Source organism: Aptenodytes patagonicus, chromosome 15 (assembly GCF_965638725.1).
Source record: "Aptenodytes patagonicus chromosome 15, bAptPat1.pri.cur, whole genome shotgun sequence".
NCBI lineage: Eukaryota > Metazoa > Chordata > Aves > Sphenisciformes > Spheniscidae > Aptenodytes > Aptenodytes patagonicus.
The window spans coordinates 8,345,173-8,373,146 of record NC_134963.1 but is presented as its reverse complement, the minus strand read 5'-3'; the positions used below and the strand labels follow the sequence as shown (position 1 = coordinate 8,373,146).

Genomic DNA, 27,974 nt, shown 5'->3' with positions numbered 1-27,974 from the left:
AAAACTTCCTTGAGAACTGTGCTCACTTTATTGGCGGTGGTTTGGCTCCCGTTAGGCGAGCATCAGCACCCCCTTTCCCTGACAAAGTGCAGTGACAACTTTCAAACCAGTAAGCATCTCATAAGGCCCTCTCCACCCCCAACCCCAGGACAGGGAGACCTCCCCGCAGACCCTGGCAGGAGCCCCCAGCCCAGGCATGACCAAGGAGGTGTCCAACACCTCCACACCGTGGCAATACCAGCACTGCACTTGAACCAGGCGTCCCACCTTCCATCGCCATCCTGCCTCCCCCTTTGCAAGCCAAAGCTAAACCTGTGCTGGTGAAATGACGCACCCACACAGCCAGAGACACTGGAAAGCACATATTCAAATTTCCCCTCCGTGAACCAAGCTGATTAAAGACCACCCAAGAAGCAAAGCACAGGTCCGAGCAGACGGAGAGCTCACCCTGGCTCCTGTGCTGCAGCAGAGGAACCGGGTCGCTGAGGCAGGAGCACCCAGAGCCGTGTCCTCCCTCCTCTCCGTCCTCCACAGGAGTCACAGGCTGAAAACACCCAAAGGAGCTGTGGCAGGAGCCAGAAAGGACACGGGACGGGCGAGAGGAACAGGAGGATCAGTCAAACCGTGGTAGATCTGTTGAAGTCCCCGCTGCAACAGCTCCCAGCATGGCTCACCAATGTCTTTTCTGGGCCATCAGCTACTCATAGTCACATCTACTGATTGCTCTCCAACAAGGGGAAGGATGAGAGAAACTGCTCCTCACATTTCCTGAGTTTATTATAAAACATCAGTTTGAGACTGCTTCTTAAGCAGGGTTTATATTTCCTTGTGCCGGTGCCTGGTCAGCTTCAACAGGGCTGTACGGAGACCTCCTCCTTCGTCCCGCTCCCCTGTGGTGCCTGGGCCAGTCGATTTGTACTTCCAGCTCCGTCCAGTCTCATGAGATACGTCTGACACTGGTGTTTGTTTTAAAGACTAAGGCCAGGGCTTGCAACTAAAACACAGTAAAAGATTTTAGATTCTTTTTAAAACCAACTTCTGCACCAGCTCCAGACTCCAGACTTGGCTTGGGCCAAGTTTGTCTTCTGCCAAGCTGCCCCTCTGATGAAAACCCCCAGTGCCAGAGGGAACTTTGCACGGATGGAGAGACCATCTTCATGGCTTAAAATACAAACACTGGCGTCCTTTATTTAGGCACACAAGTAGGAGTCCCAGGCTTCAGTTTGAGGGCTGACGAACCAGGTGGGGAGGTAAGGTCTGCCCTCTGAGCAGCAGCGTGTCCCAGTGCCCCTCCTGCCCTGCACGCCGCCGGCCACCGGCTCAAGATGGGACATCATTATCCACCGTCGACAGGAGACGGGCAACCTGGGCCTTCTGTGCACGGGTGATGTGCTGAGCCATCTGGATGATGCAGTCCATGGCCACCTCAGGGTTGGCTTGGGCCAAGCTGCAAGGCAGACAGGAGAGGGCAGCTGCCTCAGGGGCTGAAGCAAGAACTGCCTCATCTCCACCACCCACTGTCCTCAACCCAGGGGACAGCATTGCCCTTCGCATCCCAGCTCCCGCAGCCGCTCACCTCCGGATGTGCTTGAGCATGTAGTCCCGCTTCAAGTACTTGATGTTCTCCCAGATGGCCGACTGGGTGCTGTCGTCCTCTTGCATGTGCTTCTCCAGCCACTCCACCACCACCTGGTTGTTGTCCCAGAGGTAGCCCTGGGGAGAGCAGCACCGTGGGCAGGGGGTCCTGCTGCCTGCACAGCCTGAGCCCCCCCTTTCTGCTGCATCCTTGGGCTTTTTCCTCCCATGACACAACCAGGCAATGGGATTTTTCTTCTCAGTCCTGCACATATGGCACAGCATGGCACACACACCCCCTCCCATGTAACAGCCACTGGGGAAAAGGTTCAGTCTGGAAATCGAAACTGGGGAAAGCTTCGTGGACTGTTGAAAATGCAAGAAGTTAAGGTAAAATATGTTTCCTTTGCACACCCTCACTTCCCAGCTCAGCCAGCACAGGACTGACATGGCGATGTGTGTGTCATGGCACTTGCACTTGAGAGCAGCTCAAATGCAAAGACCCCAAATCTCTCTTCTGCCCTGGGCAGCCCTGTCTGATGGTAGAAAATTAGGAGACCCGTGTTTTTTGGGGGCCACCTTGCTACCGCTGAGCACCAGCATCCAACTGAGGTCACCTGCTTTGAAGAGACAGCCCCAGGCTCAGGGCTGCTCAGCTGCCCACCCTGGCACAGGCTGCAGAATGGTAATTCCCATTGCATGTTTAAACCCTCAGGGAGGCACGAAGGAAACAGCCAAGCAACAGGAGAGCGAGGTGACAGTCCTTGGGATCCCCCTGACCACAGGGATGCCTCGGGAAGCCGGGGCTGGGGGTACCTTCGCGGCTCCTTCCGTCTCCATGAACCAGCGCCGCAGCATGGACTGGATGTGGATGTGGCTCAGCTCGCTGTTCGCCTTCAGGACCTCCGCCTTCACCACCTCCTCCAGCAGCAGCCGTCGCAGCCGCCAGTAGAGGAAGGAGCGGGCGTTCTTCCACTCCAGGATGTCCTGCAGAAATGGGGCCAGAGCCCGGGTTCGTCTTTGCAGAAAGAAGAGGAGCTGATGTGCAGCGACTGCTTGCTCACAGCTCACACCGGCGGGTTTGAAGGCAGCTCTGCCAGGCCTGAGCAGAGCAGCACCCAGGGCAGGAACAGCACATTGAGCTGCAGCCCAGACCCCCGGGAGGGGACTTTGCTTCCCACCTTCGTGCCACCACTGCCAAACTCCCTGGTCCAAGCCCCTTCCCACCGATGCCCTGGCTCACCGTGATGACGCCTTTCTCCTGCATGCGGCCCGGGGTGTCATGCAGGTCGGCGAAGTGCACAGCCACCTGGTAGTACACGGGCAGGAGGAGCTCCTCCCGGGCCTTGAGCTGCTTCTCCAGCTCCCTGCGTTGCACCTCGGACAGCTCGGGGGTCCCTGTGGGACACGCCATGCTGAGCAGCCCACCCGCCGCCCCTGTGACGGGGTCCACAGGCCACCGCGGGGTCTGGGTTCCGCTCTGTGCTCCTACATCAGCCACCCCCGCCGGGAAATGGGGCACCCAGCGTCATGTCCCTTTGCTTTGGCACATTTACACCCCTGCCCAGAGCCCAGCCACAGAAAGCCATGCCCACGAAGGGGCTGCACCGTGTTCAGTGCCTGCCACAAGAGAGGTGGGAGGTGGCATTTGCAATGACTTTGTGGGACCGTGTTTTAGCAGGGTGGAGGAGCCCCGCCATCCGCCCCAGGCAGGAGCCGATCACAGGGCGAAAGGAGACCCAGCGCATTAATGGCAGCCTCTGTGCAGCTCTGTAATGACTGTGTCATCTCATTAGGTACCGATTCAGCATGGCCATTGCCATTCTTCATCTCAAAGCATGGGAGAAAAGTGCAGCACCATTTACAAAGCCCCCAGGAGATACAGGTGTTTTAAAGTACCACCACATCCCCTTGGCAGGCTCCACCATCAGAAAAGTCATAAAGAATTTTCACAGAGGAACACTAAAGGATTTCCTGATGGTTGCCACCATGGTGTTTGAGCCTCATGTTTTAACTTACTGCTACCAATGCCCACAAGCTGAAACGCCCTTCCCTTACCCAGCTGCTCGACGAGCTTGGCATAGACCGTATCGATCCTTCTCATGGTCTTCACCAAATCTTTCTTTCTGAACTTGATCTCCACTGTTCCTCCAGGCTCCAAAATGCCTCCCCTGGAAGGAAAGTTTGGTAAAGCAGGGACTGGTCTGCACGGGAGAATATATTCTGGGACAAGAGATCCAGGCAACTCTCTCTTCTAAGAATTAGGGAGAGAGAAAACCTAAAAGGGTTTTGTTTCCAGTCTGGGATTCTTGTTTATCCCACTCCTTACAGCTTGCTCCAAGTGAATTAATTCAGATTAGAGAAAAGGCCTCCTGACCCCCAGAACCATGTTTTACTCGCCTGCAGCCTTCGCTGGATGCAGGAGTATATCCCCAAGGAGATACCTGCCACGCTGCTCTGTAAGAGCCCTGGAACTTTTAGCTGATGGCTTTGATTAACTCAATGGTAAAAAATACACACCTCAAGTGACTGGAGGTCTCTGCCAGCAGGACTATGACACTGCAGACCCCATGCACCGGCTCTCATTTCTCTGCCCTTGGGCTGCGGAGGATGCACATGTATTTTGGACACTGACCTGCTCTCCTTGTCCGCGTAGAGCTCCACGTACAGGGGGTTGATGGTGGAGTCAATGACCACCCAGGAGCCTCCCCGCAGCTCTGCGTGTGGCGGGATGTAGACCAGGACAGGCTGCTTAAAATCCCGGAGGCTATCAACAATGAAGGCGCCGAACTTCAGCATTTGGTCGTACATGTCTGAAAGCCAAAGGGACTCAGTGGCTGGGTGCTGTGACTGCCATGCGCCAGGCTATTGCCCCTTGCCTCCTCCTAGCTGCCCAAAGCCACCTTCTCCATTGGAAGACCAAACAAGCACCCCAAAAAACAGCCCAGCAGGAAGCCACCAAGCCCTGGGACCTGGGTCCTGGCGATGCCCCGTCACCTCCCCAGCCCAACCCCACATCTCAGAGTGGTGCAGGCAGGACCCTGGTAGGCTGGGTGATCCCAGGACCCCGTGGGGTGGCAGGAGTGCCGGCAGTATGTCACGGCATGGGGATCTGGGCACCCCAAGCATGGGTACCTTTCATGCCGCTGGAGAAGCCTCGCCAGTTGGCGAAGATCATCAGTGGGAGATGCTCCCGGTTGAAGTCCCGAATAGCCTGGGCCGTTTTAAAAGCAGAATCTGGAAACCAGACCTGCCCGGCCTGCTGGATTATCTGCAAAAGATGGCAAGCAGCAGTGCCGAGACCAGTGCCGGTGCTTCCCGGCACACCGCGCTGGCAGGTTGGTGGCACATATGTGCAAAAGCTGGAAGAAAACAAACTGACCAAGCACCCTTGATTTCACCAGTCTTTAAGGAAAATCAAGACATGCCAAAGGATTACACTAAGTTTTTTCCCTGCTCTCCCCTCCAGCCTCTTCCCGACTGCCTCTGGGCCGCACTAAGGTCTCCCCACGCACCTTCGCCTCTGAGTCCGGGTTGGCAGGGTCCGCAGGTATCGTCACCTCCACAGTGCGGGTCTCAACAGCAATGACACCCACCGGGAGACCTCCCAGCCTGCAGTGAGGCAGGGTGGCCTCAGCAGAGGCCAGTTCCCCTCCACGCTGCACCCCAGCCCCACCAGAGAGGTTCCCCCCACCACCATCCCAAAAGCAGTGCCATGGCCAGGGCTTGAGTGTGCATGCAGCCTCCCCGCATCGCTCTCTGCTCCGGGGCTCCACCCCCAGCTCCTGGCAGTACCTCGCTCTGCCAACCACAACTGTCTGAGCCCACAGCCTCATGATCTCCAGGAAGCTGCCCTGGTCGAAGAAACCACTCTGCCAGGTCCCCTTGAGAGCTGCAGAGCACAGGAAAAAGCAGAGCGGCGCAATGGTGAGCACTGAAAGGCTCCCTGTGCACCAACCCACAACAAAAAGCACCTTCTGCACCAGGACAGGGGGTTTGCAGCTGCAAGATATGTTTGGGAGCATTACTGCAGAAGTTTCGGGTTGCCCTCACTTACTTGGATGGGGTCTCCCTGCCAGCATCCACCTGGGGTCGTAGGGGACTTTGGAAGGGACAAAATCGATTTCTCTTTCGATGGGGTCACTTATGGCAGTGACAGGCACCGGGCTCTGGTTATCCTGCAAGGGAGAGCCCCGAAGGGCAGGTCACCAGCCAGGCATGGGGTAACACCCCACACCGCCATCCTGCAGTGCCCTCCTACCTTGGGTATGTACGAGAGCCACTGCAGGATGGTGTAGACCCCCTCAAAGTCATCCGGGACGGTGACATGGGAAACACCATTATTGTGCATGATCTGCACGCCTCCCAGCTGGTTATTGGATGTGTAAACTTCACGTCCCAACACCTTGCCAGAATTATTAACAGAAACACAGATCGGTCTCTGCTAACACAGGAGCCACTCCTCCTTGCTCTGTTTGTTAAGTCAAACCTCTGTACAGGCACATTCCCTCTGGTTTGGGGCTGAATTTCCACCTCTGCCTGCCAGGGTGATGTTAAAGCAAAAGGACTCTGCTTTAGACACCTAAAGGGACCCACAAGTACATCGGTTTAGCTAAGCAGGTTTCAAATCAGCTCAAACCAGTGCGAATCTGACCAGAGATGGGTCCTGCCCCTGGGACCAGAGTCAAACAGTCCCTGTGGCAGCTCTGCCATCCCGCCCTGCTCCAGGAGCGATGCGCCATGAACTGGCCCCTAAAGAAATACCAAATAGCTGCAGGGTGGCATTCTCTCGATTCTCAGTGAGACAAGCCCAGTCGCAGTTCCCCTGCGTCTCCTCCAGACAGGTCCCATGAGGTGACGTGCAGGGAACTGCCACCTCTTCCCATGGGACAGGGAAGGAGCCCACGCATGTAGTGGCATGAGGGACAGTGCCAGGGAGAACATGCGGCCGGAGCACGGTACCTTATTGAGAGCTGTGACGCCAGTGAGGATGATGTGGGAGTTCTCCACTTGGATGACACGCTGGCCCAGCCTCACCAGGTACGCGCCAATCCCAATGGCACGACAGGTCACCTGGGCACACACACAAGGACACACGGGGTTACTGGGGAGACAGGGCTGCAGCAGAGTCCGTGAGCACCAGGAGAATGATGCTCTGCAGGAGTTACACCAGGTCGCTTGTTGCATCCTGTTATTCCCCCCAGGGTGACCTTAAAAGCAAGTAGGAGAGAGGGGAGGAGTGGAGCAGGGGAAGGACCCATAGCTGTACCATGCTGATGGTCACTATTTCATCGTAAGCGCGAGAGGACTCCCCAGCGATGGTACCGGCGGCTCTCAGGTTTTCCACCCCAAATCCGTTGTCCTTGCCGATGATGTCCAGGAGGACGTACCTGCGGGGAAAGCAGAGCCACGGTGGCATGGGCAGGACAGGGGGAAGCACTCACTTGCGTGATGTGTCTGGCAGGATGCTGAGCCAGGACGTAGGAGCTGCGTCCCGACGGGGATGCAGGGCAAGGCTCGGGGTGGCTCTGTGTGCCCCATGGGATAGCTGGGCTCACCTGGACTCTCCCTCATCCTCCACGTGCTCACAATGCACTGAGTTCATGGCACTGATCCTCGTGTAGTCCTGGGGAGTCAGGTACAGGTACTTGAACCCCTGGAAATAAAGAGGAGGAGGATAAGTTGTGGAGCCCCCCGTGCACACACTTATGTGGGACACAGCCCCTCTCCAAAGCCAACCCAAACCTGCCCCATGCATCAACAGTGGCTCAGGGACCAGGTCTAGACAGAGCAGCCGTGCCAGCACTGGCACCTTTATCTCCATCCCGCTGGGGAAAGCGGAGGGAACCATCCCCATAGCAGTGGAAGCACATGTGTGCTCACCCCCCAGCACTGATCCCACAGTTTTGTGTCCCAGTTTAGCTCTGGTCCTTCCTTCCCCAAATAAGTCCTCTGTTATTTGCTGTGATGGCAGGAGTGGAGGTGCCCACACACCTTGTAGGGGTCCGCAGGGTCCACCCAGGCCACCTGGAACATGTGCTTTATCTCGTCAGCAAAGCCGATGCGGGCGCCGCTGTTGGCGGCGATGTAGATGCGGGGGATGCCTTCAGCCCGTGCCAGCTCCGAGGCCCGCAGGAAGACCAGGTCCTCCTCCGGCCCAAAGGAGCCAATCTTGTGCGTGATGTCGTTGCAGATGAGCACGATGTCCCGGCCTTTCGGATACTCGGGGGTCTTCAGCTTCATTTTGAAAGCAACCATCCCCACCTGCCCCAAAACAGCACAAGGTCACAGGGCAGGCTCCTCCAGAGAAATGGGTCCGAGATGCAGACTGCATCAACAGACAAAACATTTGCTTGAGGAGCATCTCCCGGGCTTTAAACACAGCCAGACTGGGGAAGCCACAAGCCATTCCCACCTGCTGCAGCACAGCTTCCCCCTGCCCCTCTCTTTCGCCCCATTCCCAGATCATCCCCCGCTACCTCGTTCCCTCCAGGGACCCTGTTCATCTGCACGAGGTGTCCCTGTGAGTCCAGCACCAGCTCAGTGTACGTCAGGATGTCCTTGGGATACAGCTCTGAGGAGCCCCACAGCTTGAAGAGAGCCTGCAGAGACACCGCGCACAGGATGAGCTGAAAGCATGGGGTGCAGCAGCTCCAAGGCTATTGCCGAGCGTAGACGCACACTTCTGCAGCAGGCTGGGACTTGGGGTGAGCAAAATTTTGCATTAGAGCCCCCACCCTGCTGCAGACCTCCTTGCACGGGGCTTTCTGGTTCACGTCCTCCACAAGTGTGACTACAGCAATTTGCAAGAGCTAGGAATCAGTTTAGAAATGCTTCACATAACCAAAAATGTTGGGGCTTGGGCTTATTTGCCAGCTGAGGGGAGAGGAGTCTTCCCCAGATGGGAATATCTGGGAAGGGTGAGGAAGAAAAGCAAATGCAATAATTTGGAGCCTCTTTCTGCTCAGCCGGACTCACCTGTCTGATCATCTCAGGGAAATCATACACATAGGTGGTGCCCAAGGACTGCGCCTGGAACCGCTTGGCCTGAAGCAGGTCCTTGGTGACGTATGGAGTGTTGATGAGCATCCCATGCTGTGGCCCTTGCTTGTCCCCATATGACTGAAACATGATCTGGAGAGAAGGGCAGAGTGTTGGCTGCCTTTCCTCAGCATGCGGGTGAGTCCTCTCTGCAATGCTAAGTTGCAAGAGCCCCACAGGGCTGGAGCGCTGCTGAGCTTTGCCTGGCCAAGATCATAGAATCACAGGATCATTAAGGTTGGAAAAGACCTCTAAGATCATGGAGTCCAACCGTCAACCCAACACCACCATGCCCACTAAACCATGTCCCTAAGTGCTGCATCTACACGTCTTTTAAATACCTCCAGGGATGGGGACTCAACCACTTCCCTGGGCAGCCTCTTCCAATGCTTGACAACCCTTTCGGTGAAGAAATTTTTCCTCATGTCCAATCTAAACCTCCCCTGGCGCAACTTGAGGCCATTTCCTCTCGTCCTAAATGCTCATGCCTGTGGCACTACTCGACCAAACAATATGATTTTCCACTCCACTCTGCCATTGAGGGGACAGAGTGCAACACTGCTGTGCTGCAAGTACCAGTAACACCCTAACACTGACCTTCACCTCCCAGACCAAAAACTGCGCAACTACGCACCAGCAACACCCCTGGGGCTCAGCACCATTTTGGAGCAAAGCATCACCCCGAGGTGCCCAACTGGATGCAGCACAGAGGGGAGTGAAACCGGGCCAGCCCTGGGAATGCTGCTGCAGTCCCGGGGGCTCTGGGACAGACCAGCACTGCAGGTGCACAAGGATTTTTGCAGAAACCACCCCAAAGCTTTGCTGTAGCTGATAGCTGCTCAAGCAGTCGTGGTTGGGTTCCCGTTTGCAGCCACTGCCTGCAGTTACTCACGCTGCCGGTGCTGGGGTCCCTCACTTCCTTGTAGAGGCTGATGTCCAGGTAGTAGCCGGACTCATTGGTCAGGAAGAGGCGGATGGGGATGGCGGTGGCAGTGGGCGTCAGGCGGATGTTGATCTTCACCTCGGCCTGCAGGACCCGCAGCTTCCAGAGGCGGCTGCCATAGCGCATCACCATGGACCGGACCGACTCCTCAATCTGGGCACGGGACAGCACATGGATGGGTCTGTGGCCCTGGGGACACCACTGTCCCCGATGCCAAGGCTGGAGCAGCCCCGTTGTATCTCCACCCCAAACAGCCATTTCAGATTTGCTTTGGGCAAGCCCCTTCCCTCTCTCCATCCCTCCATCCCTGGGAGCTGGTGCTGCCACCACTGGGGAGAAGGAAAGACAGTGCCCCACATCCTCCTAAACGGACACAGCCCCACTCCTTCAGACTGCTCACTGCCTGGGGGAAGAGCCTGTCACCCACCCTTGTGCCCTCCAGTGAACTGCCTGCTTGTCCAAATCTGTACAAAAAGCCCTGGTCATTGCAAAGTGTGAAATCTCAGCACCTTCCCAGCAAACAGCCCACAGTGAAGGTCTGACACAGAAATTAAGCTGCAGGAGCCTCTGGGGCTGCCGAATCCAACCCCCATCCAGGGTCGGGTGGGCACTGGACAGGACTGGGTCTGATAGCCAGCGTGGGGGGTGACTGCCTGTCTGTGCAGTGGTACTGAGCATGGGGGGACGACGCAACCTCCATCCCCAGATGAGCACCAAGAAATGCACCTTGGAAGGGTCCATGACAACTGTCGGGACAAAGTTGAGGAAGATGTGGTTGCAGTCGGTGCGGACGGTGGTGTTGTTGAAGGCCACCTCCAGCTCATCCATCGCCTCCAGGAGCAGCCGCTCGCCCTCGTTCTGCAGGTACTCGAAGGAAGCCTCCTGTGGTGCACCGGGTGGCTCAGGGGCAGCCAGAGCAACCCCTGCACCTGAAATGCACCCACCTCTGCCCGCGCGCCCGGGGGACCCGGCGCCGCCTTGCCTTGGTGATGAGGTCCGAGTGGCGCACTATGGCACGGATGAAGAAGCGGTAGTCGGTGGCCTCGGCGCCTGCCTGCACCTTGGCAGCCCCCAGGTAGAGGTGCATCTTGTGATTGGCGCAGGGAATGGCCATCAGGTCGAAGTTGCGCATGCGGCTCAGCTCCAGCTGGAAGGCCAGCGCCGGCTCCAGGTGCCGGTAGATGCGGTCCTCTGCAAACTGGCGCAGCACGGAGGGGTGAGCGAGCGGCCGGTCAGCCAGTGCCAGATGGACTCTGCTCTAACCACGGCTCTTACCTCGTCCCTGGCTCTGAACGTGAAAAACTTGGGGAATTCTCTCTAGAGCAAAGGGGAGAGAGAGGACAACATGAATAATCCTGGCATTAAGAGGATTTTTCTGATTTTCAGTGAATTCATTAAGAAGTAAAAACCTTGCAGGCTTCCTCCTCCCCGAAAGGGAAAAGAGCTGGGAGTAATCAATGCCTTTTAAAGGCAGCTTAAAGCTATGGAGCGACCATGCAGGAACCACATGTTACTGGAGACATTAGCAGCATAAAGGATAATACAGGAGATAAATCACTCATTGAATCCCTCATTAATTAATTCCCAGCTCCTGATGAACAGTAGGTACATCCATCACTCAATGCTACGCCTGTAAGGTACTTATAGATGTTTCTAGGCATTTTAGGGAGGCAGAAGCACAATGTGTCTAAAGTTACTCTGTCTGTCGGTGCCTCAGTCTGCGCTCACCTGCTGGGCAATGAGAAATGTGATTCTCCGGAGACCACAGTCAACGAGGACATTTTTCTACACAGAAACAGAAGACTCCACCAGTCATGAGAGCTTAAACATCTCCACTGAGGGAGCAAACAAAACCCAAGCGGCTGCCGTAGGGTGCAGCGTTTTGGGGAGTGCCCCATGGAGATGAGGCAGTGCCTTGGGTTACAGTGCCCTGGCTTGCCGGCTCTGCAAAAAGGGGGTCTGGCCCCAGTGACAGACCTTGGACTGGGCAAAGGCTCTGAAGACAGGCACCAGCTTCTCGTCTTCCATGTGGTCAGCCCAGCGGAGCGCAATGTTGAGGATATGAATCGGCTCCTCACGGATATTCTGGCAACAAAACCCCCCAGTCAACCCTGACCAGCAGCACCACTGCCATCCCGGCACCACCTGGGGGGGACAACAACAGCATTGTGCCCACCTTGGCGTCCTCCTCCTCGTAGACGGTGGCTCGCACCTCACTGAAGAGCGTGCTCTCCGAAGGCGGGTCGGCGAAGCACGAGATCACTTCATTGAAGTTCCTGCCCAAACGGCGGGGATGGGGTGACAAGTCAGCACGTCATGCCCACGCCCCGCCCGAGGGGACAGCGCCAGGGACCCGCTGTGGCAGGGATGCAGGTACCAGCACAGCGGCCCAGGGGCATGCACTGGCTCAGCCAGGCTCCACCAATCCATGGCAAAGCCACAGTTCATGAAACACAGCTCTGAGCGCTGCTGTGTTAATGTGCAGAGATGCTTAACCTGTGCCAGGCAAGCTTCCCCTAGGCTCCACAGGTCCCCAAAAGACATGTCATGTCCCCACCAGGTAACTGTTGTACTGAAAATACTCAGCCCCAACCTCCGGCTGCAGGAGGAACAGGAGCTGCCCCAAGCGCTGCCCAGCCACCGCCAGCTTTGGCTCTTCCACCCCCTTTTGCTCTCTACGACTGCAGCGGCATCCAAAAGGCACATGCATGACCAGCCAGGCATGTCCCTGCACCCCCACCTTGTGAAGTCCTCAAATCTGTCGAAGGCCACCATAGCTCCCATCCGCTGGCTCAGAGGAGAAAAGCCACTGTCCATGAAGAGCTCGATGCTGTGCCGGGCCAGGTCAGGGTTGGAGATGCTGATGGGGACGGACATCCTGCGTGGGGGACCAAGGCAGCCATCAGCCATGGGTGGAGGCACCACTCCTGGGTCCAACAGGGACCACACAGGTCCCACACGGGACCCTGACCCGAAGAGGGCTCATCCTGCTCCACTGGCAAAGGGAGAGCGCGGTGGGCAGTTGCCTCTGAGGGTCCCCACTTTTTGCATGGAAGAGATGATACAAACCCAACAGCTTTGCAAAAAGGACCATGTCCAGGGGAGCGGGACAGGCGTGCAGGGGCCCCCATACCTGTTTGGGTGGGAGGAGGGTAGCATGAACTGGAACTCCACCAGGCAGGTGCCATCCAAGAGCTGCCGGTGCTGCAGGCTGTTCAGCTCATAGGCAATGTACCCGCGCCGCACATACACCTGGGAGGGGGACAGCAGGAGGTACCGGCATGCCCCTGCTCCCACCGCACACATCCATGCCACCCTCCAGAGCTCACGTGCCCCCCGCGGCCCCCCCAGCCCTCACCTCCAGTGCTGCCATGCGCACCACCTGGTTGGTGTGGTAGAAGAAGATGGGAAGCACATCAAAGATGGTGGTTTCTGAAAGGATCAGTTTCTGGGGGAAGAAAGCAAAATTTAGGGCAAGGATGAAATGGGACCCCCTTGCCCCATCGCAGGATGGGGGAGGCACATTCCAGAGGGGTCTCTTTATGTGAAGCTGTGCAGGATTGGCCACCGGCATGCCATGGGACACCCAGCCCACCGTGGGGACACCGCCAGACCCAGATGTGGATCCACATGTCAGTCCCCTGCCAAGTGGGGTGAGGAGCAGGGGATGGGGACTGGCAGCAACGGAGTGCACCCCCTCCTCTGCTCCGCACAGGCACTGACACTGCAGCAAGGCTTTGATTGCTTTTTTGGCTATTTTTAAGGCTAAGCCACTTACAGCCAGACCTCCTCACCAAAGCCACCCGAAAGCCAAATTCCCTCTGTGGAAAATCGCGTGATTCCCAACCTTCAGGTTTTCAGGGCAGTACTCGTGTCCGTACATGTCGATAGCAGAGAGGAAGATGGACTCCACCTGGTTGTGCCGCAGCTCGTAGGAGGGCAGGTGAGAGGCGATGAGCACCTGCAAGGGGAGAAGCAGCTGGGAGCGTGGGGGACGGGGACAGGGATGGGGACAGGGGTGGGGACGGCACAGTGCAGAGCTCGCTGACCTGCCGAGCCCTCAGTGCCACTTTGGAGTGCTCGGTCTTGCTGAGCTGTGTCAGCTCGTGGAGAATGGCCGTCAGCTCGTCCGTCAGCGTGGGGTCGCGGCCACAGAGCTGGTCCTGCAATGCACGCACCACCATGGCTCGGCTCAGGCCCCTCACTGTGGGATGGCTTCATCCCACACCCCCAGCCCTGCATGGGTAACGGGGACAAGACCTGAGGCACTAAAATGGGCAGAATGCTGCTCTTTGAACCAAGTGCAGCAATGCAACACTACAGAGGGGAGATAAAGCCCCTCTAACGAGGCAGGAATGGACACTTGAATGCAAAACCCAAACCCTGGGGGTGCATTAAACAGCAGAGCAGAAAAGAGGTTTCTCATGTGTCCACCCGCTTTCAAGAGGAAAGCACAGGGCTGTGACAGCCACCTGCAGCCATGTCCCGTCCTGCAGCGATGCAGAGATTGCCTCGGCTTACAGGCTTTTCCCTGCCACCAGCCTTTACTTTTGGTGTCTCGGGGCATGGGCTGTACTCACAATTAACATGGTCACCAGCAGGTTCTTCTTTGCCACCTGGGCATGAGAGAAGATGCTCTCCAGCACGGGGGTCATGTCGGGTTTGCACTGCTCCCGCAGGCTGATAACACACTTGTCATAGTGAGCTGCAGGGCAGAGCATGGTGAGCGCTGCAGACCCCCCAGAGAGCCCCGCAGACCCCTCTGGAGAGCCCCTGGGCCCTCACCATGCTGGAACTGTGTCTCCACTTGCAGGTAGCGTCTTAGCAGGTCTAGCACCACTGCCTTCATGTAGCCCCGGATGCCACTGCGGTACCTGGGGAGCAGAGATCCCAGCATGCTGCGAGGAGGTGGCGGTGGGGGGGGGACCAGGGAGGGTCATGGACAGTGCAGGGCTCACCTCTGCACCAGCTGCACCACGCTCTGCGTGTTCATGAAGAAGACCTCCCGCTCAGCCTTCCTCTGCAGTGTGGCCGCGTGGGTGTCCAGCACGTTGGCGATCTGCAGGGAGAGGGCACAGGGTCCAGTGCAGCTTGGGGCCGGCACGGCCGCAGGGCTGCCAGCTCCCCAGCTGGCCTGGGGACAGTGCTGCTGCATGCAGAGCCTTTCATTTGTTTTTTTTTCCCCCAAGTGAAAAATGCAAAGTGACAAAAAAATATAGAAACACAAATATAAAAGCACAAACATAAAAACACAGGCATAAAAACACAGGCATAAAACCACAAATGTTTCCCTCACTCATTTAATTTTTTATAATATCTCTTGGCAGGACAAATTCAGGCAGAAACTCCTAACTAGCTCTAGCTAAAAAGGAAGCAAAGGCCAAGCTGGGGAGTGCAGCCCCTGCGCCGCTCACCTGCTGGCTGGGGAAGCGGCAGAGCACGGAGGTGATGTTGCTGGCATACTGCGCCATCACCTTCCGGATCGACTTCTCCACGGACAGGGGGATTCTTCCCGAAATGCTCGTCATGATCTCCTGCAGCTCCAGGAGGGGCAGGGAGGGGTCCCGCAGGGTCTTCATCAGCTGCGCCACCCACTCCTTCACCTGCGGGGAGCAGAAGCTGGTGCTGCCTGCACCCACTGGCACTGCCTGTCTTGCTATCATGTCAAACACAAGGCAACGGGGCAGGACACCTGGACCACCTTTGCCCCCGGCACCCACCTTGGCACTGAAGTAGGGCTCGGGCAGGCAGTACCCATTCATGACGTTGGTGAGATTGTCCAGCACGTTGCGGAGAACCTGGTGCTGCTTCTCACCGGTGATGGGGAGGGTCTGCTGGGCTGGGAGCCCCCCCGTGAACGGCTGTGCCTGGAGAGAGCAGAGACAGGTGGGCTGGCCCGGGTCCTTGCCAACATGGGACGGAGCTGCCCGAGAGCTGCAGCTGCCCCAGAGAAACCAGCACAACCCCTCCAGCATCTGCTTTTGGTTAGATACAGAGGAAGCACCTAACATTCAGCTTCATGTCTCTGCCAGTGCCCCATCATGAAAACAATGCAGAAAAACTGGACATGTAGACAGAGTGCTATAGATGGTACACTAAAAACTTGCATGTGAGCTTCTGCACGCTAAGTAAGCATGCATGGGATGCTTATGCAGAGCAATGCCGCGGCATGCAGAGCAGCTACTCGAGTCCCAGCACAGCCAGCTGGGGGATGCGGCATGGCCATGCGAGTGCCACCCTGTGCCAGCATGGGGACACATCCCTGCTGATGCCCCAGTCAGGGCAGCTTCTTCATTTTGTCCCCCGGTGAGCATCACCGGTGCCCTGCGGGATGCTGCTTGGGAGCAGACAGGAGGGAACAGCAGCATGGCCGGCCCCCGGCAGACTCACGGTCTTCACTTTGGTGGGGTCATCCAGTTCAAGCTGCGCTATAACACAGCCCGCCTCCAGCAGTGCACCTGGCCGCTTGACATAGTGCACCCGCCCGGCCTCCTCCACTGCCAGCGTCATGATGATCTTCATCACCTGGGCAAGGACGGGTGAAACGGTCATCGAACAAGCAGCACCTGCGCACCGCAGAGCGCCTCGAGCATCACGGCAGTGTTGGTGGGTTTCATCTGTGCCATCCACCAGCATTGCAGGAACGGATCTCCTCTGGGCTCTTCTGCAAAACTCACCTCGATCTCTGCAAAAATGTTCCCCTCAGCTACATGGCCACCATCGTCCACCGTGTACTGCAGCAGCTTCCCCGCGGAGGGCGAGCGTAGCACCGTTGGGTCCTTCTCCTTCTCGAAGTCGCAGGTTTTATTGCCGATGGTGATCCGATATCTTAAGGAGAGGGAAAGGTCTCACCAACCAGCTGCCGGTCATCAGGGAAGGCCGGTGGGGCCCCAGTGGGGAGGTACCTGTCGATCTCCTCCTTCATGTAGGTGGTGTAGCTGTTGCTGTCATAGGAGAGCAGCAGCCCACCGTCGTTCAGCCGGTGCACGTCTATCTCTATGTGAGTGCGGTTCATGATGACGACGTATGTCGTCAGGGACTGGCGGGCAACCTGCGGGCAGCGGCCGGGGAGAGCCCTCAGTGCAACCCCCTGAAACGCATGCGATGGCCTTTCTGGGGGCTGGTGGTAATGGTGGGGGGTGAGGAGCATCTCCCCGCACTTGGTGTCAGGGCTGATGCAGGTCCCATGCTGCCACGGGATGGGGCTGTGCCGGGGAGGGCAGGAGGCAGCAACCTCTGGCTGCACCAAAGAGCTGGTTCAACTGGCAGCCCGGAGCTGGTTTAACTCATGGCTCACCTGCTGCTTTCACTGTGAGTAGGGAGTTTTTGCATGAAGTTCAACTAATTGGGTTTAAAAGCAATAAAGGAGGTCCTTTATTAAACTAAGGGCAACAGGACGTATGAAAATGTCTGTCTAGTTAAAATGAGGTTATTAACCTCACTTCTATGTTGCATATTTTTAAAGGACAACCTCGTATTTATTGCATCTTTCTCCTTCAGGACAGGCGCACACGTCCCTGTCCCCATGAGAAGTGCTGCGGACGGTTCAGGAGGAGCACGGCCCAGCCCTCACCTGGAGAACGTACTTCACGCCCTCATAGATGAGCTCCACATCAACGATGTTCAGCAAGGAGGCTGCTGGAAGCACCTGCCCCCTGAAACACAATGGATGGGTCAGGCACCACAAGTATTGCTTGCCTGGAGCGCCGGCAGGGAGCCAAGTGTGCGAGATGTCAGCGGTGCTGCTGGCGTCAGGCTGTGAGGGCTCCGAGCTGACTGCGGGAGGGCGCGAAGGTGACCAGAGGGGACAAGCATCTGCTTTAAATGACCCACGTGAGCGCCTTGTAAAAATGCATCTGGAGGCAGGCCAGACGCCAGCAAAACACACTCAAATAAGGGCGCGGGGGAGAGCCCCGGGTGTCCTCCAAGGCCAGAGGAATAACCTTGACATTCAAGTGCAAAAACAAAAGCAAGCTGCATTCAGCCAAGCCACTTTCCCTTGAAAGCTGTTTTCCCAACCGTGTGAAGCTTTTTCCCCTCTCCAGACAAAGCAATAGCCGAGAAGCCGGAGCTGTGAGTCACAGCAGATACCCCTGTTTCCCAGCTGTTGCAGTGCTACCGTCTCCAGATTTACAAAGCTGCTGCAGCAAAAGTGGGAAGGAAGATGGCCCGGGGAGAGCAACACTCAGGTCTCCATGCTTGCAGGAGCCACATGGGCTGCCGGGAGTCGCCCGTTAGGACATGGACTCCCTGTGCCCCCTGTGCCCATGGCATGGCTGAGCCCCCATCGGGCAGCCCCCGCTCCGCACCTCTCCAGCGAGTGCAGGAAGTCGGTCATGCACGTCCTGAAGGTGGCATCCGCGACGTTCAGGGCACCGCAGACGACACCCAGCATCGTGTCCGGCTTCTCTGCCTGTGGGGTGCAAAAATGACAGGGTTTGGGTCTTACACCAGAAGGGGAGCAGCGACCCCGGGGTGGCCGGTCTCCCCCACCTGCACTTTCTCGGCAATCAGATGGTCCAGCCAGCCGGTGTCTATCTCGTTGTTCTGGAAGCTCTCTGTCTCCAGCAGTTTAATCAGATACTCTACTGTGGTCCGGAAATCTCCGCGGATAGACAGCTCTTTCAGGGCGACTACCATGTTCCTTTTAGGGAGCAAAACCCTCCATTAATGACCGACGAGGCGGCGCTTGGCTTTCAGCAGAGGAAACCAGGGAACCCCAGGGACTGGGGTGATGAGCTCCCGAGCCCTGGGTGCCCTCACGCCTGGATGAAACAGCCCCACAGTTCACATTGACTTAATAAAACACTTACTTAAATACCCAAGACAGACTCATTACATGTTGCTCAATTACTGAATGCTGCTCACTGGCACTAAGCACGTGTTTAGCAGATCACTACAACGTGTCTTTAAGGATCAGGTTGATGAACTGGGGCCGTAGCACTGGTGCAGTCTGAAAACTTTGGCTTTGGCCAGACAGTCTCTGCAGCACAAACAAGCTGCTCAGCACAGAGGCACCATTCTGGTCCTCTCAGATAAAAGCCACTTTTCCCGGCTCATGTACTGATTGCGAGTCTTCCCAAGGACATCTGCTCTCCACCCCGTCCCGCCACACTCACGAGATGGCCTCCTCCCGGTTCTCTCCCCATGAGAAGCAGTGCCCGAACTGGGAATCGGTAAATTCGTGCAGCCCCCCGGCCGCCGCCACGCTGAAGTACCCCCAGACATTCTTGCTGCTGCGGAAGTTCAGCTCCTGCACCGTCCCCGAGCTGGGCTTGAAACCCTGAGCAAAGACAGAGCAGAAGACATGGAGAAACCAGGCTTGAGACTCATGCAGACTGAACAGGGAAGGGGAATCCCTGTGTCGTTTATCAGTCTGCACGCGGATCTCACCGATCCCATGGGTTCAATGCCCGTGAACATTGTCCGGCTGGGGGGGACCGTGCCCAGTTCAACCCTGCGAGTGACAGGGTCCCCCTGTCCCCACACGTGGGGCTTGTGTATGAGAGGCCGGCCCCCCGGCTCACCTCCTCGGGGTTCTCGCTGGTGATCCGGGCGGCAATGACGTGGCCCCTGGGCACAGGGGTGTTGGTGGGGCTGTGGAAGCAGATGGGCGTATCGCCCCAGGGGCTCTCCCCGTACAGCACCCGGATGTCTTTTATCCTGTGCAAGGGGATGCCCATTGCAATCTGCACAAGAAACAAGGAGGACTTTAGCTGCCAGAACAAGACTTTAGCATCAAAATTACAACTGGAAGACATCGACAGATGGTCTGAATGAAGAGCGAGGGGAAGAGGCACCACGCTGCAGGCAACTGCTCCCGGCAGGGAGCCAGAGGCGGAGGAGGGATGCTACGTTGCTTCTGCCTGCACCCTACATGCTGGTATATGGGACAGCTTCCCTCTGCCAGGCTCCAGCCCAGCACTTCTCCCTAAATTACAAAACTGCTTCATCTAACACACCTCACAAAGCTGCCCGTGTGCGCTCAGGTACCTGCAGCTGGGCAGCAGGGAGGTTCACATCCGCGACCATCTCTGTGCAAGGGTGCTCCACCTGCAGGCGCGGGTTCAGCTCAAGGAAGTGGAAGCTCCCATCCTCGCTGTAGAGGTACTCAACGGTGCCCGTGCTCACGTAGCCCACCATCTGGGCCAGGCGGACCGCGCACTGCAGGAGAGGGTGAAACCGCCGTGGGGAGTAATGGCCCTCTGTTCACTGCAGCAGAGTTGGGGTGTCCCGAGCAAAACGGCAGCAGTGTCCTTGCACAGACCCAAGGAGACAAGCAGGGCTGGGGCTCCCTGCTCGGCTCGGGAGGTCCCTCCCTTCCTTGGGAGCCTCAGGTGCCAAAAACCGCAATAAACCCAGCAAGGGTCAGACCAGTTTCTCACTAAAACCTCAAGACCAGGGCCACACACCTGCTCCATCACATCAATAACGGAGGGTGCCGCGATGGTGGTGGGCGCCTCCTCGATGATCTTCTGGTGCCTGCGCTGGATGGAGCAGTCGCGGCCGAAGAGGGAGATGGCGTTGCCATACTCATCTGCCAGCACCTGCACCTCCAGGTGCCGCGCATGCTGCGCCAGCTTCATCAGGAAGACGGGGGACCCAGGCGCCTCCGCCTGCACCTGCAGTGAGGGAGAGGGTCATGCTCTGGCATGACCCCCCAAATTCATCCCAGGACAGAGGCAGGTCCTGTGGTGAGCCCAGGTGGGAAGCACGAGACACCCAGAGTGGGAGCAGGACCCTGCTGCGTGTCCCAGGATGGGATGGGGAGGGGGATGGGGTTGGGGGCTCTGGACACCTCTCACCTGCCGGAAGCAGGTGCCAAATTCCTCTGCTGCCTCCACTTTTCGGATGCCTTTGCCCCCACCGCCTTCTGCTGCCTTGATCATCAATGGGTAGCCGATCCTCTTGGCCACCTGAGGGGGGACAAGAACTGGGGTGACTGAAGTGCTCTGTAGCCCAGCCGATCACCCCGACAGTCCACCCTGCCCCAGGCCCATGCATCCCCAAGCAGGACTGCCCCAAGCCACATCCGTGCAGAGGGACGAACTGCTGCTGAAACATCCTTGCATCACTGTCACATGTGATGGGAGGCCAAAAGGGCCAGGGCATACAGGCTCCAAGGAGAAATAATGGTGGATGGGAGACAAGCGGCTGCCTGTGGGCCCGGCTTTACCTCCAGGCCTTCCTCCACGTCCTTTACACAGCCCTGTGCGTATGTCTCAAGGGGGATGCTGATCGTCTGCTGATGCTTCTGGTCCTCCTCAGACCACTGGGCCACCAGACCTGTAGGCACAGCCAGGGCTACAGTCACCACCAGGGGTGGCATGGCTGGGGTGGCATGCTGGCTGTGCCCAGGGAGCTGGGGACCCCATTGGCACATGCCATTTCCCCTGTTTCCATGCACCCCATCTCCAAAAACCCCTCTGCCCGAACCAGCAGCTGCTTGTCTGCAGTGGGGTCCCCGATATCTGCAGCCACTCTGCAGTCAGCCGGGCCGGGGACCCCAACCCTGGCGCTTGCTTTGGGGGAGAAGGAGAGGCAAGGAGGAGAGAAATGGGGGAGTGGGGAGGGTGTGCGGGGCCGGGGAGGAGGCACTTACCACTCCCGCTCCACGGCAGCGTGGGGATCTGGACCGTCTGAGCCACAATGGTGGAGGCGACTTTGTCCCCCAGTGCCCACATGGCATCGCTGGGGGGACCTTCGAACAGGGTGGGAAGGTGTGAGCTCAGCCAGCCTGGCCAGCCAGCCTGTCCCCGTCACACAGATACTGCAGAAAGCTGCTCCCCACTGAGCCGGCACCATCAGCCCTTTTGCAAAGAGTAGGGGCGTGGGAACCCCCCTCCCCAAACCCATTGCCCGGTTCAGGATGGAGCTTGACCCTTCTCCAAGGGAAGCCCGGGCTGACCCCTAGCTGGGCAGCCCATGAGGTCTGCTCCCACCCAACGTTCCTCCATGAATGCTGCATCAGCATGAGCATTACAGGGAAAACCCAGAAAACAGCTAGATTCTTGGGACAGCTCCAGGAAACTGGCCTGAGGACTGCCACGCTGCAGGGTCAACATGCCAGATGCACGAAACGGGCATTGTCCAGCATAGCGTCCCTGGGGAGCGAGCGTGCATGCACACACTAGCCTGATGCCCGCTGCTCCTTCCAGCGCTGGGAAGGCAGCGAGACCTTACCTAGGAAAGCTATCCCATTTTTCTGCAGCAGCTCTGGCAGCTTGGGGTTTTCCGAGGCATGTCCCCAGCCAGCCCACACCGCCTGGCACAAGAGAAGAATCAACACGAGCTGTTACCTCCCTGCACTGGTGTCCTCCCATCGCCCACAGCATCGTGCCTGGCTCCTCCGCATGGAGGGACGTCACCCTGTTTCCGAGTGCCCCTTCTTCCCCATCCGCTTCCCTCAACAAAGTGGTGGGAGGCCCACAAGCGGCTGCTACCTGGACTGGGATCCGTTTGGAAATGTCCACGATCAGCTCCACATTGGCGTAGTTGTTGTTGTTGGCCCCTCCAGGGACAGGCACGTAGTGATCTGCCATTTTGATGTACTCTGAAAGACAGTGCATGGTGGTGGTGGGAGCCAGTCCCTCGAGCTGTATCCCACTCACATGCTGCCCCTTGCACCCTCTCCCCAAATCCTCCATCCTGGGGGGGCTGAAGGGACGAAAAATTATTTACTCCTGGATCTGGCTGCACAGGAGGAAAGTGTGTGACCCCGGGCTGTGCAGAGCCTCCCATGTCCCAGGCAGCAGCACAGGGAGAAGGAAAGGGCTGCCCTGGCTCAGCCCTGGGGCAAGGAACATCCCTCGCTGGGATGATTTTAGGAATTACCCGCATTAGCCTTGAGGTCTTCAGGGGTCACCATGACCACGAACCGAATGGCACGCTCGTTTCGGAACATCTCGTAGGCCCACCGGCGGATGGAGCGCATGCACTTCACGGCGGCAATGCCGTTGTTGGCAATGAGGACCTGGGGGGACGGGGATGCGGGGCGTCAGGCTGAAACCTCTCCTTGCTGCTGGGGTGCAGGGCTGGGCACACAGCCCCGAGGGACGGCAGCACGGAGGCAAGGGCTGGGTGCAGGCAGTGAGGAAAGCAGGGCAGCCATGCTAACATGGGCACTTTACAACAGCCAGTTGTACATGCCGGTGGAGCAGGAGGCTCCTTAACAGCAGCTTTGATGCCCGGCACTGGGGCTGACGAAGGATGGGACTTTGGCCTTCGTTTGTGTCTGCTGTGCAAAGCCACTGCAAGCAGCCTCCGTGCAAGGGCAGCGTTGGGAGGATTTCCCTCTCCCAGCCCACGAGGGTGGGTGAAGCCGGGGGATGAACAGCTCTGAGCTGCCCCAGACTGCCATCGGTCCGAGCCTGGCGGGCACAGGAGACTTGGGCAATGCTTGAGGATGCCGCCGTGAAAAGCAACGACCCACCACCCGGGCAAAGGCAGGGGTGCACGGGGAAAGACCTTCTCAATGACACGGTTGCCCCCGAAGCGGGTGACGAACTCTGCCGGCGAGGCGACGGTGAAGTCCCGTTGCAGATCCATCTTCCTGTGCTCGCGGCCCTTCTTTGCCAGGTGCGACCCGGACATGCTAGGCCTGCAGCGGGACGCGATGGCCGTCAGTGAGCTCGCAGCCACGCGAGCAGACCCTCACCAGGCGCAACGAGGGCACTGCTGCCGGCTGGGGCTTCCCTGGGGGGTCAGATCTGCAGAAAGCCAGGCAGCCTGCAGCAGCGGAGACCAGACTTTGACCCCTCCACTGTTTCTTCCGAGGAAAGCAATAAAACCCTTCACCCTGCTGACACACACAGGGAACATCGGGATTCGCTTTCCTTGCTACCAGCTCCCTGTTGCGCACCAGTATCTCTCCAGGGACATTTAACACCCACTGCAACACTGTAGAGAAAACTGTTTTCCGCTGAGTTATATGGGGCAAGCAAGTCAGGGTGAACAGAGCGTGTTTCGCAATTAAAACACCCCCCCCAGCAGCTGTGGGTCCTCATTGATTCAAACACTGCGACAAGCAGATTTGCAGCCACGGGGCTGGACTGAGTCCCCACTGCGCCAGACAAAAGCCCCAGGGTTTGCATTTCAGGGAGCAGAGAGCTGCTCAGGGTTTTTGGAAGCATGCTTGTGTCCAGAGCACTGCTACCACCGCAGCACGGCCATGCCCGCTTCTGCACTGCTAACAGCTGCCAGCCAGCTTTCCAGCTGCAGCTGGAAACGCACCACACTGCTCCAAGGGATGAGGAATGGGGACACTCCCAGGAGGCCGAAATGCAGCACCAAGCACAGACCCTCCCTCCCACTGCCAGGGACGTACTTGCACAAATGCCCCTTTGCAGCAACCGAGGTCTGTTGCAAAGCCCCCACAGCTCCCGGTTCACACCAAACCCCATTGCAGAGCTGTATCTATCCCCCGCGTCCCTGGAGGACACCCGGAGCAGCCCGGCTGGGTGGTATGGGTGGCAGGAAAAACAACGGGTACACAGGATGGCACAGAGCATCCCTTCACAGGCGTTGGTGCAAGGCAAGCAGGATTGCTGCCTCCAAACCCCATGGCATAAGCACCAGGTCTCTGACGGGTGCAGCTGGAGATGCCCCTACAAGACCACCCCGAGCTGTGCTAGAGTTACCACAGGGGGAGCAAAGAGTAGGCAGTGCTCTGCGAGAAACCTTGCAAAGAGTGTGATGCGCCGCTCTCAGAAGCTGCATTGGGAATTTGCTCTCGCACAGCCTGCAACGATAGCAGCCGCAGCTCCTTGCCAGATCAGACCCCATCCTGCCCGCGCTGCCTGCTCCAGGACCCCAAAACACCTTCCCAGGCTCACCACGCTGCCAGCCAGACTCACCCCTACCATGGTTTTCCACTGAAGGCGTTTCCATGCCCTCCAGAGTCTACTCCCTGTTTCACAGCCCATCGCGCATCCCCGAAGCAGGCAGGTCCAAGTGGGCTGCGCTGGCAGCAGGACGGCCGGACCAGCCCCTCTGCAGGGTTCCAGCCCCAGCAGCGATGTAAGGCAGCCCTCGCGCCTCCCACCTCCTGGCACGGCAGCGGCCGGCACAGGAAGGTCTGGCAATGCCGGCAGCACATGGCGGGCAGGCAGGGACCTCCCCGGCAGCCAGGCACGTGCCTTCCCATGGCTCTGCCCAGAGTTTTAAGCAACTTTCTGTTTTAAGTAGCAGGTTCACATTCCCACCTCATAACTCAGAGAGATTTTGAACTGTTGATTGTTATTCCATGGATGCGCTATAAATAAGCAAAGGAAGAAGGACCACCCCCCCCCGAATGAGCTGATTGCACAGGAGCGGCACTTGGCACATTTATTTTAAGGGGAAATGTGTCAAAACCCCCTGGGAGGTTGGGAAACGTCCTGATCTCTCCATGCACTCAGGGTGTTTTCCAAGTAGCTGGAGCACTGCATCGAGCAGCGCCAGGTTTATCGCACTCCGGCACATCCCCTGCGCTGCTTGGCAGCTCTGCTGCTCTGCCAGGGCCGGCCGCGCTGCCTGCTTCCCTCCCACAGCCCCAAACCCCACTGCAAAGCCTGTGCCAGTGCACCCGTCCCATCCTGCAAGCTGCACCAGCCACGTCTACAACATGACTCGGGTGGCGACATAAGGAAATTCCTCCCATATTAAAGCACAGATGAACAGCAGCGATACCCCACCGGCAGCACTGTCTGTGAAACCGCCCAAAACCCCAGCTAGGCAAGAAGACACAGTTAGGCTGTCAAGTTTCATAACGTGTCCCTGCAGCCAAAGGTCTTTTATTTTTAACGGGGAGCGGAGCAGCCAGGAGGATCTGGGCAGCAGCGCTTTGTTTCCAGTTATTTATAATGACGGTCAGCTGTGCTCGCACGGGAAGCCGCTCTGCACAAGCCAGCAGGCAGCAGTGAGCTGCCCCACGGCCCCGCCGGCACCAGCGCTGGGTAAAAGTCGCTGTGAAGCTACCCATGGAGCAAAGCTCATCCACTTTTCATCAACTCATCGTAAAACCACCAAAGGGCAACTTTTCTGCTGTGAATAATTTATCTGCAACAGTTGCAAGGGCAGAGGAAGGGCGGGAGCGGCACAGGAGCACCCCACGTACCCCACTCCTCCCGGGATGCTGTGTTTCCCCACGCACAATACCGGGAGGGTGTTAGCATCCCCCCCATAGCAGAAGCAAAGTGAACCTGGCAGCAGGAGCGGGTCCTTGTGGGATCCAGCCCCGAGGGCACAGGGCAACATTTGCATGCACAAGTGCATGTGCAAGTGCAAGTGCATGCACACGTGCACATGCAGGTGCCCTGTCAAAAGGCTCAGCTCAGCTTGCAGGTTTACATCCCATGAAATGCCCCCAGCAACGCTCGTGCACAAAATGTGCACCCGGAAGGACAGCGGGCGCAGGGCAAACATCAGAAGCGCCCACCACTGCCCATCCGCACGCTTACCACCGCAACCGACCCCAATCTCGTCTCGCCACACAAGAAAATCCCCACTCCCCGATGCGCTCCCATCCTGTGCCAACCACAGCTGCAGCCGGTGCATTGGCACGGCCTTTCCCGGCACCGGGAGATGGTGCAGGGACAGAGAGAAGCAGCAAAATGAGAGAGGAAGCTGTGAGAAAACGGGAGCAATTGGGCAATTTGGTTGTAGCGCTGGGGATTGCGTTTGAAGGAACGCCATGCACACTAAAAGCACTTTCCACCCTGTTCTTTGACATCCAAAATCACTGTAACGGAGCAACCCCTGCCCCAGTCCTTGCTGCACTCGTGCATGTGGCACTGCTGTCACACAGAGCACTCGGACACCTCTGCTCTTCCTGGGGTTCTGCCGTTAACCTTATTGTCAGGGTCTTTCATGCAGCACCACATCAAAGAAGGCAGGACTGGGGTATTGATTTGGGGCTCCAAGAAGCACACGCACCCCAATTTTAGCAACGGGGCTCTGAGAAATGCACCCACAAAAAGCATCTGCCCACCCCAAATGGGGGCATCTTTGTACCGCCGCTGCTCCCGACCCCATGCGCCGTACCTTATGTCAGTGGCAGGCTCCAGCGGGGCGGTCATGGTGGGGGGCTCAGCACCAGTCCCCCCAACACTGACCAGGCTGCTGCGCCGGCTGCCCACCCTGAAGGCCGCGGCCACCAGTTCATCATCAGAGGAGTTGTCCTCGAAGGAGCCCAGCACGAATTTGGCCAGGGCCGGCCGGCGGAGAGCGGCAGGGTTGTACACCACGATCTGCTCCTGCTCCCCCACCGCAGTCTTGCTGGCCTGTGGCGGCAGGTTGGGGGCCAGGGTGCTTGGCTGCGCTGGGGGCTTGGCTACGGTGGGAGCCGCTGGCTGCTCTGCCAAGGTCTGCTCCAGCTTCTCCTCCTCCCTGGGCTGAGGGTTGGACATTTTGGCCCAGATGAGCAGCACCAGTACCAGCAGGAACAGGGCGGCCGGCAGCATTCACCTGCCCTGGGGAGAGGCGCAGAGACGCTCTGTCAGGGAGGACCCCATCAGCCAGTGCAGGGGGACAGGAGCAGCTCCCCAACACGCCAAGTCCCCTTCCCCAGTGCTCCCCGCACCGCAGCCCCCCACAACACCCAGCCAGACCCCCTCCAGCTCGGCCGGGCCACCTGCAGGCTCAGCTGGAGCTATTTTTATTCCCCAAAACAGGAGCAGCTCTGGCAGGGGGCACAGCTCCGCTCTGCCTTCACATGGCATTAAGGGGGCTGAAACGGGCCCCCCGCCTCCCCAGCTGCTCACAGCATCCGAAGGGTGGCGGTGAGGCCACCCTGCCGACCCCATCCCCGGCCCCTCACAGATGGGGGGGGCCCTTAAACCAAAACCCCAAATCTCTACAGGCAGTAAAAGCTAGGGATGGTCGTGAGGGAAAACCGCCGCAGCCCCACCATGCTCCCCTCAGCCCCGGCCCCTTCCTGGGAGGAAAGGGGCCACTCACCATGGGTGCCGAGCCCCGCGGGTCCCCCCCCGGCACTGGCAGGGACAAGCGCCGGCTGCGCCTGCCCGCACCGCAACTCCCAGTCACGCTTATCTCGGCCGGTCACTCTGTCCACACCGGGCCGAAAGCCGGCGCGATGCCAGGCCCCGGTGAGGGGGGTGCGTGTCGGGGGAGCATGTATCCCGGCCCCCAGCGTCCCCTGACTCTCGTGGTCACGTTACAGTTGCGTTCTCGCACGTGACGGTAACGTCAAGCAGAAATATTTCCCCGCTAACGCGCCTGGAAAACTGCTGGAGGCGAGGGTGGAAAGGCGGGGGGGGGGGGGGGCGCCTCGGCATGGCTGGCCAGGGACACCGGATCCCTGGGGGACAAAGGTGCCCTGGCCCTGTGCCCAGTCACGGGGACAAGGAGAAGCTCCAGCACCTGCGGCTTTGCCTCCCCGGGGGGGTGGGGGGGGGAGCAGGGGGAAACCCCCAGG

General features: G+C 58.2%; 1 protein-coding gene across 1 annotated transcript; it reads right to left on the bottom strand.

The window, feature by feature from the left end:
- Positions 1-5: 5 nt before the first annotated feature.
- Positions 6-27,685, bottom strand: ACACB (acetyl-CoA carboxylase beta). The gene is made up of 53 exons (XM_076352503.1): positions 27,497-27,685; positions 26,582-27,009; positions 23,027-23,159; positions 22,394-22,532; positions 22,003-22,112; positions 21,743-21,824; positions 21,162-21,260; positions 20,736-20,845; positions 20,365-20,475; positions 19,972-20,181; positions 19,553-19,723; positions 19,087-19,248; positions 18,679-18,842; positions 18,053-18,203; positions 17,869-17,972; positions 17,133-17,214; positions 16,465-16,610; positions 16,237-16,387; positions 15,950-16,084; positions 15,280-15,426; positions 14,974-15,162; positions 14,518-14,618; positions 14,345-14,433; positions 14,140-14,264; positions 13,609-13,722; positions 13,407-13,520; positions 12,918-13,007; positions 12,693-12,811; positions 12,300-12,437; positions 11,736-11,835; positions 11,537-11,644; positions 11,288-11,344; positions 10,835-10,876; positions 10,542-10,757; positions 10,286-10,441; positions 9,509-9,712; positions 8,554-8,709; positions 8,055-8,177; positions 7,570-7,839; positions 7,134-7,231; positions 6,845-6,965; positions 6,538-6,648; positions 5,837-5,980; positions 5,633-5,753; positions 5,371-5,467; positions 5,091-5,187; positions 4,711-4,846; positions 4,211-4,388; positions 3,634-3,746; positions 2,819-2,973; positions 2,392-2,562; positions 1,577-1,713; positions 6-1,447 (listed from the first exon to the last, which is right to left on the bottom strand). Exons 2-53 carry the CDS (start codon positions 26,998-27,000, stop codon positions 1,321-1,323), a joined length of 7,143 nt encoding a protein of 2,380 aa, XP_076208618.1. The 5' UTR covers positions 27,001-27,009; positions 27,497-27,685; the 3' UTR covers positions 6-1,320.
- Positions 27,686-27,974: the final 289 nt, after the last annotated feature.

Bases quoted from the DNA above. Each gene is read 5' to 3' on its own strand.
- ACACB (XM_076352503.1), bottom strand. From the start codon at position 27,000: ATGCTGCCGGCCGCCCTGTTCCTGCTGGTACTGGTGCTGCTCATCTGG. The intron at 11,645-11,735 runs GTGGGCACAATG...TTTTGTTGCCAG, and splicing joins ACGAGGAGGAGGACGCCAAG to AATATCCGTGAGGAGCCGAT. The intron at 2,563-2,818 runs GTGAGCCAGGGC...CCATTTCTGCAG, and splicing joins AGGAGAAAGGCGTCATCACG to GACATCCTGGAGTGGAAGAA.